We start from the raw sequence: 15,167 nt of genomic DNA on the forward strand, positions 1-15,167 counted from the left end.
GGGGGGGGAGAAAAAAAACAACTTGATCACACCTGCACAGCTGAAAGTAGCAAGATTCAGGTGTTGCAAGCACCCTCATAACTGAGATAGCAGCGTTTACCGTTCGATGCTGTAGTTGTTCAGTCTCCAAGGCTTTTCTGGTAACTGCTCCAAGGAATAGCTTTCCTGGCATGCATCGTTCTAAAGGACATATGAGGAAACTATAGCCCTCCGTATGTTCTTGGACTGAAACTCGCATTATCCCTGACCATTGGCCCATGCTGCCTGGAGGTGATGGGAGTTGGAGCCCAACAACAACTGGAGAATGTCAAGTTAGTCTCACCTGCTGTAAAGCCTAAATAAGTCAGTACCTTTTTATTTTTAGTTGGAATTGATTTAGTATCAGTCAATTGATTTAGCATCATGACCATTTCTCTTCTAATACTTAACAGGTGTGTGTAGCGGGTGTTTTATTTTCTAGACACCTAATAGTAAGCAATTACTGCATTTTTATCAGTTTTCTTCATTCATTTATTGTCTTCTTAAAAGTAGTTCCAGGTATTTCTCTCTTCTCTATTCCCCTCCCACTTATTTTAAAAATGGAGTAATAGAGTAGTATTGTTCCCAACAAAATGACTTTGTTCCCAATGAAATGACTGCTAGTTACCACAAAACAGAAACCACATATAGATGCTAGTCTTGTTCTAGGGCAAACAAGTGGTCTAGGAGCATGGATATTAAGTCTCTAAAAAGTATCCTTTTTGTAGACAAACATCCACTTTGTTCAAAAGTTTTGATACATGGTTTAGAATAAATGTTTTCCTTCTTAAATGTAGCTTCATAAAATTTAGAGTAGGAAACTAAGTAGCTGTTTGAATAGTAAAACAATTGAATCTGTTTACCAATGCGCAGTAATATTATGTGCAAGCCCATCAATTACATATTGGTTGAATGTGGTTCCTTCTATATGCAAAGCATGCTTTCTGCTACTGATCTGTGACCCGTCTCATAGTTTTAAGTGGAAATGGAATTTTAAAAGTTTTCTTTTCATGTAGTTCCCACCAGTCATCGCTGTACAACTGAAGAGCTTCAACAGACTTAATACAAAGCCTATTTTCTTCTACAAGGTATCTCAGGCTTATGAAACAAATTACTGTTCAACCTTCATCCCTGCTCCCAAGAATTCAGTGGAGTGGAACTATTAACACCTGTACAGAACTCTGTTGATTTCTGATAACAAAAGCTGGATATGAGCATTTCCAATTTAAGTCTGTTCTAAAGAACACATACACATATAGGTCAAATATAGACCAGACCAAGAATAGAAATTACATTTGTAAAGTATCAGAATAACTGCAGTCTACTGAAAATGCAAGTGATATACATCGACAGTTGCCAGGAGTTTACTTATTCCACATTTATTTTTGGGTCTATTCATACATTAGTTTCTTTGGCTTAGGCTGTTTCATTAAAACACTGAAAAACAACAGCAACATATACATGGACTATATACAAGTGAAGAAATGCCTATTCATGTGCATAGGAGTATGGGGTTCACAATCAATTCTTCATAAACATAAAAATCAGGAATTAAGTCAGGAGAGAGTTTGTATATCTCTACTGCCTGCTATGAAAGAAAATCATATTTGAGCAGGTCTCAGCACAGGAGATGATATGAGCACTGTTACACTATAAACATCAAAACGTCTGTGGAAACAAATAGTATAGCATGTTAAAGTAGCTTAAACATAAACAGATATAGAGGCATGCACCTAAAGACAAAGCAGCCATCACTCAAACATAAAGCTTTAATGTTTAAATAAGTGTTCCATTATAGTCACAAGTAAATTAAGTAAAATGGGAATTTTATAAGAACCCTTATATCCTTTAAAGTTCAATTATGACAGAAGCGTTTTTGTCATAAAGTGTCAGTGGCCTATGAAGACAGATTTCTCTACCTGTTTCATTGCAGTCCAGGGGAGGGGAAGTAAAACAAGGCAGAGGAATCTCTCTGGAGAAGCTTCTCTTATTTGATGTTTTTTCTTAGATTGAGGAAGATCAATCAAACCAGGAAAGCCACTGAGGCACCTAAATGAACTCTAGCCAACCAGCTGCAATACCTATCTCCGGCCATTATTTGTGTGGTGCTGCAGTGCAGTAAACAAAGGGATCCCTTTGTATACAGGCGACAACCATTTCATGTAGGGGTTCCATTTCTGTTCCCTGCACGTGTTCGCAGAGTATGCTTTGGCATGCCTCGTCCTGCTATGAGGGATTCTGCCCTCATCCCGGTCCAAAAGGACCTGTGCGTTGGTGAACTGTGGGGAAGAGACCAGCTGCCAAGTCACAATTCTCAGTTGTAACAAAGCAGCATTCGAGGAAATCTGCCCACTGCAGGGTCTCTTTTCCCAGGATACCTACAAATGGGAATCCAATAGGTAGAAGAGAAGATGGGAGTGGGACGTGTCAGGGGATTTTTTTTGTAAAGTCAAAGATGACCATGGGGTTGCGGTGCTCATCTCGCTTTCACGCCAAGGGAGCTGGCGTTTGTCAACAGACAGCTTTCTGGGTCATGTGGCCAGCATGAGTAAACCACTTCTGGCACAACAGGACACTGTGGCGGAAACCAGAGCGCATGGAAATGCCATTTACCTTCCCGCCGCAGCAGTACCTATTTATCTACTTGCACTGACAGGCTTTCAAACTGCTAGGTTGGCAGGAGCTGGGATAGAACAATGAGAGCTCACCCCGAAGCGGGGATTCGAACCACCGACCTTCTATTGGCTTTTAAAAAATAATAATCCTGTTGGGAATGTTTGCCTCATTTTGCAAAACTTCAGAAACGAATCCTTTTAATTCTCCTGGTTATATTTTCTAGTCCTGTGAAGTTTATTAGCATGATGGACTATGTTGCCTCAGTGTAGATTTTCTGGAAAGTGAAGTCTTCCATCATTAAAGGCCTTGTTTGGCTGTGGTAGTGGATTGGAGGCAGTCCTTGATTGTTTTCAGCATCCCAGTCATTGTCTCTCAGTTTGGAAACTTGTGTTTCAGGATGTGAGATCACAAACAGAAGATTCTGATGTTAAATTAAAAAATGATGGGGCAATAAATTTATCAGAGATGAAGATTTTGTTTGTCTCCCCCCCCCCCATTTCCATTTCTAATAATAGTTAAGTGGAACCAGAAATGGAGGCAAAGTTCATAAACAACCTCAGCAAAAATCAAAATAAATATTTTACTGACCTCAATCTATACACAAACCAAAAGGATCTACATGCAACAAATGTTCCTTAAAATGTAACAGCAATGTACTTTAGACAACGGAACTGCTGAGCTTTGTATTAGTATGTATTTGCAGAACAGTGGTGTATTTGCAATGTCAGCAAATTCAATAACGGCAGCGATTTTTTCTATTTGGAGCTAACCTGCTGAAAGCAATCCATTTATATATAATGTTCTTTTTTAAAAAAAAAAAAAGACAAAAAGGATGGGTAGTAATGTGTCTGAGGATCTCTGATGTTTTCTTTCTTTCAGTTTCTGTTGCATCACTGCAGGAATGAACTCTGGTCATAAAATGTATATAAATCTGAATAAAACAGAATAAAGCTGTTTTTCCATTAATTCAGTTTGCAAAAAGTGGGAGAACATCCTTTTTGTATCTTCTTTGCCAACCTAAGCCAAATATCAGCCATCCCATTTGTAAGATAAAGTTGTCCAGTGTAACACTTGGCTGTATTGTATGTGTGTTTGTGCTTAATTGTTACATATCCTTTTAGTGATTTACCTATATACCTGCTAACAGAGAGATATTTGCTACTAACAATTGGAAAGGGAACCCAAGTTTAACAACTTTGCATCCAAGCCAGTGTGGTGTAGTGGTTAAGAGCGGTAGTCTCGTAATCTGGGGAACCGGGTTCGCGTCTCCGCTCCTCCACATGCAGCTGCTGGGTGACCTTGGGCTAGTCACACTTCTCTGAAGTCTCTCAGCCCCACTCACCTCACAGAGTGTTTGTTGTGGGGGAGGAGGGGAAAGGAGAATGTTAGCCACTTTGAGACTCCTGAAGGGGAGTGAAAGACGGGATATCAAATCCAAACTCTTCTTCTTCTACATGTATTTGTATAAGCTCACACCAGGAACAGATTCCTTTTATGCAAAAATAAACACACACAGAGAGAGATTCCACTTCTGTTTCATTTCAGCTGGTATGATACAGTAGCTGAGGAAACTGAGTTTATACCTATGCCATTACCTGTACGGAAGCTGCTATGGAAAATATGGGGTTAGAAGGGACAAAATAAAACAGTCACTTTGAATTTATGGAACTGGCTACCAGCAAAACTTGACTTCAGGTCCCTGGGAAATCCATAATCTTTTAGTCGCCTATAGTTGGTCAAACATGGGCTGCAGAATTATCTTTTTTAGACAGATTTGTTGTGTCTGTCAAGGAATTTCTCTGTGGATTAAAAATTTGCATACATCTGGTAACTTTGTGTAGTTATTGCTAGTTCATGTCAGCAAATTTAATTCCATCATGTAAATTAAAATAGGTGTGCAAAAGGCCAGTTGGGGTTTTAGTTTGGAACTGGTAAGGAATTGCTAGTTTAAGCCACACTTTTTTTTGTCAGCTACTCATATTTCTTTTACGTTTTAATTATAACCCATCAACTCATAAGTGATTGCTTCTGGGTTAGACTCAGATGAATGTCATTGAAGGGTGTTTTAATTTAATGGATCCAGCATAACATCTGTTTCTAAGGTTTTAAAAGCCAATTTATATGGAAATTTATTGTAGCAAAAAGTCAATAGAAGAGATACTTCTAACACTGCTTGTACTGCAAAGTATGAAATTTTAAGAAGTGGAATAGCTCTGATATTACATATTTTTTGTGCTAATTTAGAAAAAGAAGAAGAGAGAATGTGCATATAATTTAGTAATCTCGACTGTAGTGGTCATGTAGTCTGATTCTTTCTCTGTTTGCTCTTATTTCTTAGCCGAGCTATCAAGACAAACCAGGATCTTCTTCCTGAAACGCCGTGGACTCAGATATTCTACAATGACTTCTGGGGCACTCTCCTTACTCACAGTGGGAGTCACAAGTCGTATCGACCTCTCTGTACGCTCTCTTTTCGAATTAACCATGCTATCGGAGGAATGGATCCTTGGAGCTACCACCTTGTAAATGTCCTCTTACATGCTGCAGTCACAGGTCTTTTCACAAATTTTTCCCGAATATTGTTTGGCGACGGATATTGGACCTTACTGGCTGGCTTGCTGTTTGCTTCGCATCCCATCCATACTGAAGCGGTTGCAGGAATTGTAGGAAGGGCTGATATTGGAGCCTGCCTTTTCTTTCTGCTTTCCCTGGTCTGTTATACTAAACACTGCTGCACAAGGAACTACTCAGAAGGAACCTGGGGCTGGATCTTGGGTGCAGGGCTATGCGCCACCTGCAGCATGTTGTGGAAGGAGCAAGGAGTGACTGTTCTAGCAGTTTCAGCCGTTTACGACGTCTTTGTATTTCATAGGCTAAAAATGCACCAAATCATTCCTGCTGTCTATAAGGTAAGAACTGTGGCTCGGACGTATCAGTTTCTGCACCATATTGATGAAGTGCATTTATCTAAAAGAATAAGGAATCACTTAAATCCTGCCATATTTAAAAAACACACACAGATGCCTTATGGTAGAAATAGAATTCAAATTATTCCACAGTGGTTCTTCTTAAAGCTGGCATTTGGCATTTCCACCTTGCTGTGCTGTGGGCAAGTATTATTGTTGACTTGCTCTAACAGCTTCTTTTCCAATGATGGGTGGGAAGCAGGAAAATGCACATTTTTGCCCTGTAATAATTGACTTTATTAACCATTGATTCTATACAGCACTGGTTCCCAGTTAGCTCTGTACTACAGACCCTCTGTTTTCCAAAGCCAAACCTTTGAAAATGTTAATATCTCATGTGAAACGTGCCATGTTCCCCTTGGGTGGGTTACACAGACCCCCTGGGGTATACATATATGCCCTCTCTCTCATAGTGTCTTTGCATGTTCCTGTTTGATTTTAACTAGTTGTCTGGCCCAGATTGCATTTACTTGTTCATGGCAACTTCACTGTGAGCAAGAACCATGGTTTTGCACAGTAATTTAATCAAACCTAATGTGTGTTGTTACGGGACACGGGTGGCGCTGTGGGTTAAACCACAGAGCCTAGGACATTCCGATCAGAAGGTCGGTGGTTCGAATCCCCGTGACGGGGTGAGCTCCCGTTGATCTGTCCCTGCTCCTGCCAACCTAACAGTTCAAAAGCACGTCAAAGTGCAAGTAGATAAATAGGTACTGCTCCGGCAGGAAGGTAAACGGCGTTTTCATGCGCTGCTCTGGTTCACTAGAAGCGGCTTAGTCATGCTGGCCACATGACCTGGAAGCTGTACGCCAGCTCCCTCAGACAATAAAGCGAGGTGAGTGCCACAACCCCAGAGTCGGTCACGACTGGACCTAATGGTCAGGGGCCCCTTTACCCTTTACGTTTAATGTGTGTTGTGGGGTGGCATATTTAATCTTGAATTGTGAATACAGTGGAGCTCTCAGAACCTCTTTGCAGTGGGTATGCTTGCAGCCACTCACTATGATGAAAAATGTTAAGCTGGTCAGAAAAATAGGTAGCTGGCCTTGTGCCTAAAGGTGATATGAACTGATCCTCAAACTAATGTGGGGTTATCTCAAGATGTAATACTTTTAAAAGAGATGTGAAATGTTTTTAAAATGTATTTCTTACTTTTATTTTATTTTTTAAATATAAATTGAAAAGAACTGTGTTTGCACCTCAATTTTGTGCAAGATTGGCTTGAAGCATGTGTTGACTGGACTGAGGAAAATACTCTATATTGAAGCTTTCTTGAATAGCTTCCCACAACTTCTACAAGTGTGTTAAGTAGACTGCTTGTGGTTAGATTGATTTGCCAGGTACATGTAACTTGTGTATCCCGTCATTCTGCATGTCAGCAGCGAGATCTGTACAAATTATACTAAAACATTAACGTGGAGCCAAAATTCAGCCAGGAAATGAGATTTGAATAGGGTTGTAATTATAGAAACTATGCAAATTCAGAGGCCTAATTCTTTTGCAGTTGCAATTCCCAGCCTGAGAACAGGGCCATTAATCAACTTTGCAGATTGCACTATTCTGTCCAATTAGTACTACAAAGCTAATTTGAGCCTTTGTGCTCTGCCTTTGAAAAAGGTGGGGGAAAGATGAAGCAAATGGGGCAGAGGCCACGACAATATTTTGATTTAAAATGCATTGAAACTAGCTCTTTATTGGATATGTTATTAATTCAGCAGTGCTAAATGCCTAGCATTATATGTTCAAATCACTGTTATAGAAATTATCTGATCTGAATGCACACCACGTAGTGTTAGGAAATGCTACCAAACAACATGCCATTATTATGAGTAGGTCAGGAACCATGCTTTCCAAAATGTGAATTGAAAAAAGTTTCTCTCCTTATTATTATTTTAAATGGGTAATGTGTAATTCATACGGAATACGTTTCCAGTTATCTGTAACATTAAATGTGTCACAAATGTGATAATGCAGTCTGTTAATGTAATCTGGTGTTATACCCACAGTGCCATAGCATATTTAATGAAATTATATGGCAGCTAAATTTAGTTGTGGAAACCTAATGCTCTAAGAGTGATACAGCTAACACTTCACCTTAAGTTTGAACTGGGGAAAAAATTCACACGTTCACTTTGAACTAAAGATTACTTCAAGTCTGCAGTTTCCTTATTTTTTTCTGCTACTCCAGAAGTTACATTTCTCAAAGCAAGTGTGTGTTTAAAAATACAGAGTCAACCTTGCCTAATGAAACTCTGCAAGCTGGTATCAGAAAAATAATCTAGAAATATCATTGCAATTTTTGAATACCTAGTTGAGTTGTAAGACTTGTTGCAGCAGCAAATTGGCTAGAGTGAAACAACTTGCTCAACTCAGATATTTAGGATAGTATGTCATAATGTGATAAATGAAATGTTTAACCTTATTCATTCACTTTTCTTTCCACACATCACACCATACAGCTTTTCTGGCTGTTTTTTAAACTCAAACATTAACGACACAATAATCACTAAAGATCAAGCACCATTGTATAAAATCCCCATAGCATTTCGGTAAATTAGCTTTTTAAGAATGGCGTTGGGGATTTTTCAGTCTTCATTTGTGACTCTACCCATCGGTGCTCCTGAGCTCAAGGGCTTCCTTTGCAGCACTTAGGACAACACTCTGTAATCATAATTAGAAAACGACTGTGTCCTAGCAAAAATTAGTTCCTAACAACCTGCTATGTAGTAAATGATTGTTAGATATAGAATGCGGCCTGACCTCTTGCCAATTTTGCTATCTACGCATAAGTGATTGGAGACAAATGTGCGCACACAAGTGCACTAAACTGTTAAACATGGCCTTTGTTTGTCTTGTGGATTCTTACACTTTGAAGGGCTAAATAAAAGATCGGGACCACAACTGATTACTCCCTTGTGGAGTCCCTTCATTCAGGGTTATTCAGCTGAGAATTAATTTATCCAGCATTTATATCTCATTATAAACGTGTGAAAGTCTGAACAAATATTTGCATTTGTTTGTGCCCTGCAGCTTCCTTTCTTCTAGAGAACAACAGGTGCTCTCTAAAAAACAAAGGCATGGTTGGTACTTAGGTCAAATGTCTGGAGCAGATTCTTTCATGATTCTTCATCTTTTACTACTACTGCTACTAATAAATTTTATTATTTATACCCCGCCCATCTGACTGGATTTCCCCAGCCACTCTGGGCGGTTGACAACTCCAGTTGGTGCTTTGCTAGATAGCATGAGTGGCAGTTCTCTACTCAGTAAACCAAAAGTTTGATAGGAAAAGTAAGCAAGGATAGAGAAAGGGAGTGATAAAGAATTGGTATCTATAGTTTCAGTACAAATCTAGCGCTGCAATTTCTTAATCATGCTAAAGTAGTCAGAAGGGTTGTATGCTGCTGTGGTCCCCTCCCTCTCAGTTAAATATCTTAGCATTGTGTCTGCACTACTAAACATGATTAACACAAAAGGGCCCTAATTTAACCAAGTGAATCGGGTTTGCAGGAACCTGGTTCACATTAGCTATGGTTAATGTTGGCAATGCTGCAATACTACACCGTGGCTAAATATGACATGGTTAGGAAAGGGGGAAGTTAAGAAATTGCTTTCCAACTTTGGGACATAGATTAGACATGAACTTCTCATTCACCATCATTGCCATTTGGCCTGGAAACTTCTTGTGAAAAATGGAGCAATGGAGAATTTTCGGGATTCCTTTTAAGCCATATGGGAAGTCTCAGCTCTTTATTGTTACAGTTCTGGGCATTAAAGACATAAGAGGAAAGTTTTAGCAAGACTTTCTGGGGGAAACTATTCTGTTGTTGTAAGGCGAGAGGAAGTTCAGCAGAAACCAGGAATAGTTTTGGCTTGACAAATCCAGTTCAGCATGTCAAGTCAAATGTTATTCAAGTTGGCTTCTGAATACAATGTAGTTAAGAAGAGCCTGCTGGATCAGGCCAATGGTCCATCTAGTCCAGTATCCTGTTCTCACAGTGTTCAACCAAATGCCCTTGAATTAAGCAGGATATGAGTACTCTCCCCTCCTTTGGTTTCCAGCAACTAGTATTCAGAGGCATTACTGCCACCAACGGTGGAGCCAGAGCATAAGCCATCATAGCTTTCAATGTTTCAGGTTGTTATGCATGATATACTATTGTAGTATAGTTATAATGATACAAATGGCAATTACTGTAGATTGTTGAATTGTAGAAGGCAGGTATTACACAACTGGAAGGAATAACTCTGTACACAGCTGTAATGATTATTCCCCTGTTATTATCTATATTATTTATCTGAAATATTTCAATGCCACCTCCTAAGGTGGTGAAGAATAAAGCCATCAAATACAAAGCAACAATTCAAAGCACCATATCAAAATGGTAATAACTGACCATTCAACTGATATCAAAGAGCAGGGAAAGCTGGAGCAAATAGAAATATTTTAACACCTGGTGAAAACTCACCAACTTAAGTGTCTGATGTATTTCAGTGGGAAGCTCATTGTATAGTTTGGGAGCCACTGTGCTGAAATGCCACCTTGCAAGGTTCCACGAGACAAAGCTCTGAAGGTTGTGTTGGAATAATATCTTAGTGAAGAAGGAGGTCCATAGTGGAAAAGGGATGGGGAAATTCAATCCCAAGCACTCTAAACCTTTTTATGTGGCCAACACCACTCTCTCAAATCCACACCTGCACTTTCCTCTAGTGCTTCTGCTAGCTGGAACATACTCCTGAAACATAATGCCTGTTGCATTATGTGTATAGATTGTGTATAGAAACTGCTTGCTTTTTGAATGGCCAGAATGTTATCTACTTTACAAGACCCATTGTTCCACCCACTGTTTGTCTTTGCCCTTCCCACCACCTGGGAAGAAAGTTTCCCCATCACTGGGATTCAGTTTCAAAATCAGTCACAAAAGTGACGCAGAAGACCCCTATTTTTGGTAGTTGATATGGTATGAAATGCCATCCTGAACCATGGATTTCATGCTCTGTCCACACAGAGTTGATTCTGATGATTACTAGAAAGTGAGCATATTCTGTTGTGGTTGCCCCAATTGTGAAACATCTGCACCCAACATCTCACCGACATCTGTTTTATATAGTTTAAATGAGCAGTGAAGTTTATTTTTTGCGATTTAATTGTTATGCTGTTCATTTTATCCTTTGATTTTAGCTAGTTCATATTTTGTATTTTTGCTGTGTTTCAGCGCTGTATGAGTTTATTTGTTTTGAAGAAAGCCTTTCATTTTTTTCTGTACAGTTAGGTTTTTCTTTTGCGTTTAGATTGCATTTTTTCCTGTTCTGTGTATTTTATTGACATTTTATGTAAGCTGTTTCTAACTCACCCCCGCTTCTATAGACATAGTTTTAGATAGGGTTTTAGAGCTGACAAAAATCCTGTCTCATAATTAAGTTAACAAGAATTATAGAATACATTGTTTATCATATACAATAGTAATCAAATCTTGAAATGAGTTAAAATGGTTCCACTGGTAAGGTAATCAGCTTATTCTGTGAAGGGAATATTAATATTTTCTATTACACATTTGCCCTTTATGACAAGGCATAAGCATAATGTTGTCAGAAACTCAAACCTTAAGAAGCAAAGAAGCAAAATCATTTGAATGTCCTCTAGAGTTTCCCTAGGGTGCAATTATTCTTTGAGGCATGAGGTGAGAATATAAGTTTTCATGGGGATTTGTACAGATGGTGTTAAAGGTTGCTTGTCATGTTGACTTTACATGCCAATTGCCAACTTCAAGAACAGTATGGCTTATTCTCAGGCACATCTATTCTTCAGGGTATTGGTGGACTTGTCACATGCATTCAAATGAATTTCTCCCCTTCTCAATATATGTTGCCTTTTAGATGACTGACACAAAATGTTGCATGAAAGGACAACCTTAAGAAAACCCAAATTTTCAAAGAGCCTGCATTTGACACAAATTACTCCAAAGTATATTTGGGAGATTCTTTCTAGAAAGAGGTATTTGGCAACTAGTTTATATATTTCACATAAAAATCTTTATAGCTAGACTCTGGATTGTTTTAAGTGGTGTTACTGTGTGTTAGAGTAGATGGTGGATGATCTTTTTTTAAAAAAAATCTTGACCTTTCTCAGCTGTCTGACCCAATCTGACACTTCTAAGCTTGATCGTAGGTTAGCATGCAACTCCCAGTTGTATTCTGCACTTTTGTGGATTTTGCGGTGCGGTTTCAGTGTGCGCACGTAAAAAGACTCGATTGCTTTGTAAGGAACTTTGTGTCAGCAGTTTGCAGTTGCATAGTGGCCTGGAAGGTTCCTGTGACCTTGCTTTCTAAAGTTAATCTCTATGACTCTAAAGAGCACCAGATGGTTTCTCTATGCTTTGCTGGGTTCTGAGCCCTGCGATGAAGAGAAAGGACAGGAGTGCTCTGGAGTTCTTGCACTAATACCTATTTGTGTTTCTGATTTAGCCCGTTTACCACTTTTCTTGAATGGCTGTATGGTTTCCACTCATGCCTGTTTCCGGTCTGCCTTCAAATGAACAGGTTATACAGAACAGTCAGGTGCTGCAGTGCTGCAGGCATGCACCCACTTAAACATAATTAAGCCAATTGTCTTCCTCAATGTCCTGAGATGTGGTGATCTAAAAAAAAAAAAGAAGTAGTAGTAGTCCAGGGCAATATCTATTTTATGTTAATTGCTTAATTGTACTAGAGGTCAAGGGACGCGGATGGCGCTGTGGGTAAAAGCCTCAGCGCCTAGGGCTTGCCGATCGAAAGGTCGGCGGTTCGAATCCCCACGGCGGGTTGCGCTCCCGTTGTTCGGTCCCAGCGCCTGCCAACCTAGCAGTTCGAAAGCACTCCCGGGTGCAAGTAGATAAATAGGGACCGCTTACCAGCGGGAAGGTAAACGGCGTTTCCGTGTGCGGCTCTGGCTCTCCAGAGCAGCGATGTCACACTGGCCACGTGACCCGGAAGTGTCTCCGGACAGCGCTGGCCCTCGGCCTCTTAAGTGAGATGGGCGCACAACCCTAGAGTCTGTCAAGACTGGCCCGTAGGGGCAGGGGTACCTTTACCTTTACCTTACTAGAGGTCAAAAATCAGCAGACCTGTCATGGCATGCGTAGCAGGTGTTCCATTATGTTGGCTATGATGGACGTAACCAACGTGGTGCTCTTAGAACATTGCTGAACACCTGCACTCACTACTCCCAGCAATGGTCAGGAATGATGGCAGTTGTCTTCCAGCAACATATGGTGGCCTCTCCCTAGGTTATGGTGATTCCTGCGAGTTTATGCTTATTTTCATCCCTTGGCCAGTAATGGGAGCACTGAATCCATGCCAGGCAAGTATGATTGCTGGCTGTGAAGTTTATTGTAGTGATCTATTCAGTTTCTGAGTCTTAGCAATATTTTTTTATCTGTTACATCCTATGTGTGTTTGAATTAGGATCTGTGCTACGTGTTGCACAGTTATAGTAACACAAAGTTATTATTTTTTACTGTTGCACAAGTAGAAAAGTTTATATTCAGATTAATATCCAGCAGCAATTCAGATTTCATTGATGCTGTTAGCTCTTTCCTTGCTGGCATTTTCAGAACTGGACCTGTGGAAGTTGGAACATCTGATAAAACACCACACATCTTTTCCCAGCAGGCTTGCAAATGTTGAAAACCTATCCAGGGAATGATGGACAGCTTGATGAAAGTACTTCAGCTGGAGCACGATGCCTAAATGAGGCAGAATTCCCATTAGACACATACCTTTAGGAGCTAATACAATTACTGCAGTTTGTGGCGCAAGTTGTCTAATCTCATGAGTTTGGCTATTAGCAAAGAGGGGTGGATGCACAATGTCCTTAAGAGTGGCAGCATTGTCAGCGTAATTTAGCACACACCGATGAGCTGCAGTAATTGCAAAAGACCATGTCAGGTCAGAGTCATTGCTCTAGATCATTAAAGTGAGTTGGTTTTACACTAGCCATCCGTTAACTGATTACCGCATATAATTATTACAAAAAGCTGAAACATAGGCAGATGTAGTGGTTCTGACATCACTACAGAATTTAACTGGCGAATTGATGCAAGGTTAAATTATCTTCCATCCCTATCATGCTGCGGCAAACCTAACAAGATGAACTATGTTAAGGGTTGTAGGTTGCATGAAAATAGATTCAGCTGTTAGTCATTGTCTTGCTTTTATTGATTAGCTCAAGATGTCAATCTGACAATATATTCCATGTGATTTATTATACGCTGGTAACATTAGTGCATAATCTTTCAGCATGTATTGTCTGGAGTAAATGATGCATGCTTTATTCAGATTGTGGGTTTGTGTCTTAAGTTGATCCTAGAAGATGAATAGAAAAATCTATGAATCTATAATATCAGTCAGTTGTGGCTTACAGGGTGTGACTAGTATTATTATTATTATTTTTTAAAAAAAATGCCGGGGAGAAACTTTAGGAATTACAATATCCTTTTAAGATCAGTGTTTCAAGAGACACCATATTTGAAAGGTGTTTTTTGCTTTCCAGGAATGGTACGATAATTTGAATTTAAACTGATAAAAGAGGACCCTTTTAAGCCAGTTTAATGTGGTTATAATAAATTTATTGCAATACATGTATCATTCAGATAAGCAAATTGCCAAATACTAAAATGAAGTTTATCTGTGGATGAATTTAAACACAGGGTAAGATAATGTTGGGATAACAATGGAAATCACTGGATAAGTCAACTAATGTATCTCATGTCATTATATATGATAAAAATCTAACATGTTATTAGATAGGAAATAAAAGTATGAACAAATGTACTTCCTCTCTGTTAATGTACTCATTTGCAACCCCTTTTGCATATCTTCATAATCCTATCCATATGTCCACATATGCCCATTCTACCTGAAGCTGAGAGTGAGCAGGGATTGACTGCTAGTGTAAGTTATCAGGAGAAAAACATCGCTGATTCCCAGAAAACGAAAACGAACCATTCTTCACATGCACTTGGCTTTTCAGTTGGAATATTTCCTTAAATAAGAGTTTCCCCAAAACTAGTCTTTTTCAGTGTGAAAATTAGAAATGCTTTCCTGAGAATTTTCAAGGGCAGGACACCAATTATTGCCTGGAATCCTGGGAATCTTGGAAATCTCCCAGCTTCATTCGCAAGAGATAAGGATATTCTTGGTGCGCATATACAGGAATGTCATTGTTGCACACTTCACTAGATAGTGGAAGTAATTACCATGAGTAGCCACCTGTGCTGTATGAGAGGCAGCTGGTCAGTGCTATAACTTCAGTCAGGTGTCAGTTGGAAGCCCACACCACCTGTTAATTACCCTTTCCCCTTGTGGGTCTCCTATGTCTGTCCTCTAAATAGAGAAACACAGATGTTTGTGTACATTTTAATTAAGCGCAGACCTACTATTAAGTGCTATGGTTTAAGATGCCCACTTTTATTTTGAGAAGAATGTGCTGCCACCTGTGCAAGCTGAAAATCTAAATATACCACAATTTACATTTATTATACTTGGATATTCAAGACTCTAACACTATTGCTAATTAGCATATAGATG

General features: G+C 39.5%; 1 protein-coding gene across 1 annotated transcript in view; it reads left to right on the forward strand.

The window, feature by feature from the left end:
• Positions 1–15,167, forward strand: part of TMTC2 (transmembrane O-mannosyltransferase targeting cadherins 2) — a 179,676-nt gene that overhangs the window by 70,531 nt on the left and 93,978 nt on the right. The window contains exon 2 of the mRNA XM_083400958.1: positions 4,973–5,543. Coding sequence (XP_083257084.1) covers positions 4,973–5,543 — 571 coding nt within the window. The remainder of the gene's footprint in view (positions 1–4,972; positions 5,544–15,167) is intronic.

This window comes from Podarcis tiliguerta, assembly GCF_965153285.1.
Source record: "Podarcis tiliguerta genome assembly, chromosome: 10".
NCBI classification, from domain to species: Eukaryota; Metazoa; Chordata; class Lepidosauria; order Squamata; family Lacertidae; genus Podarcis; species Podarcis tiliguerta.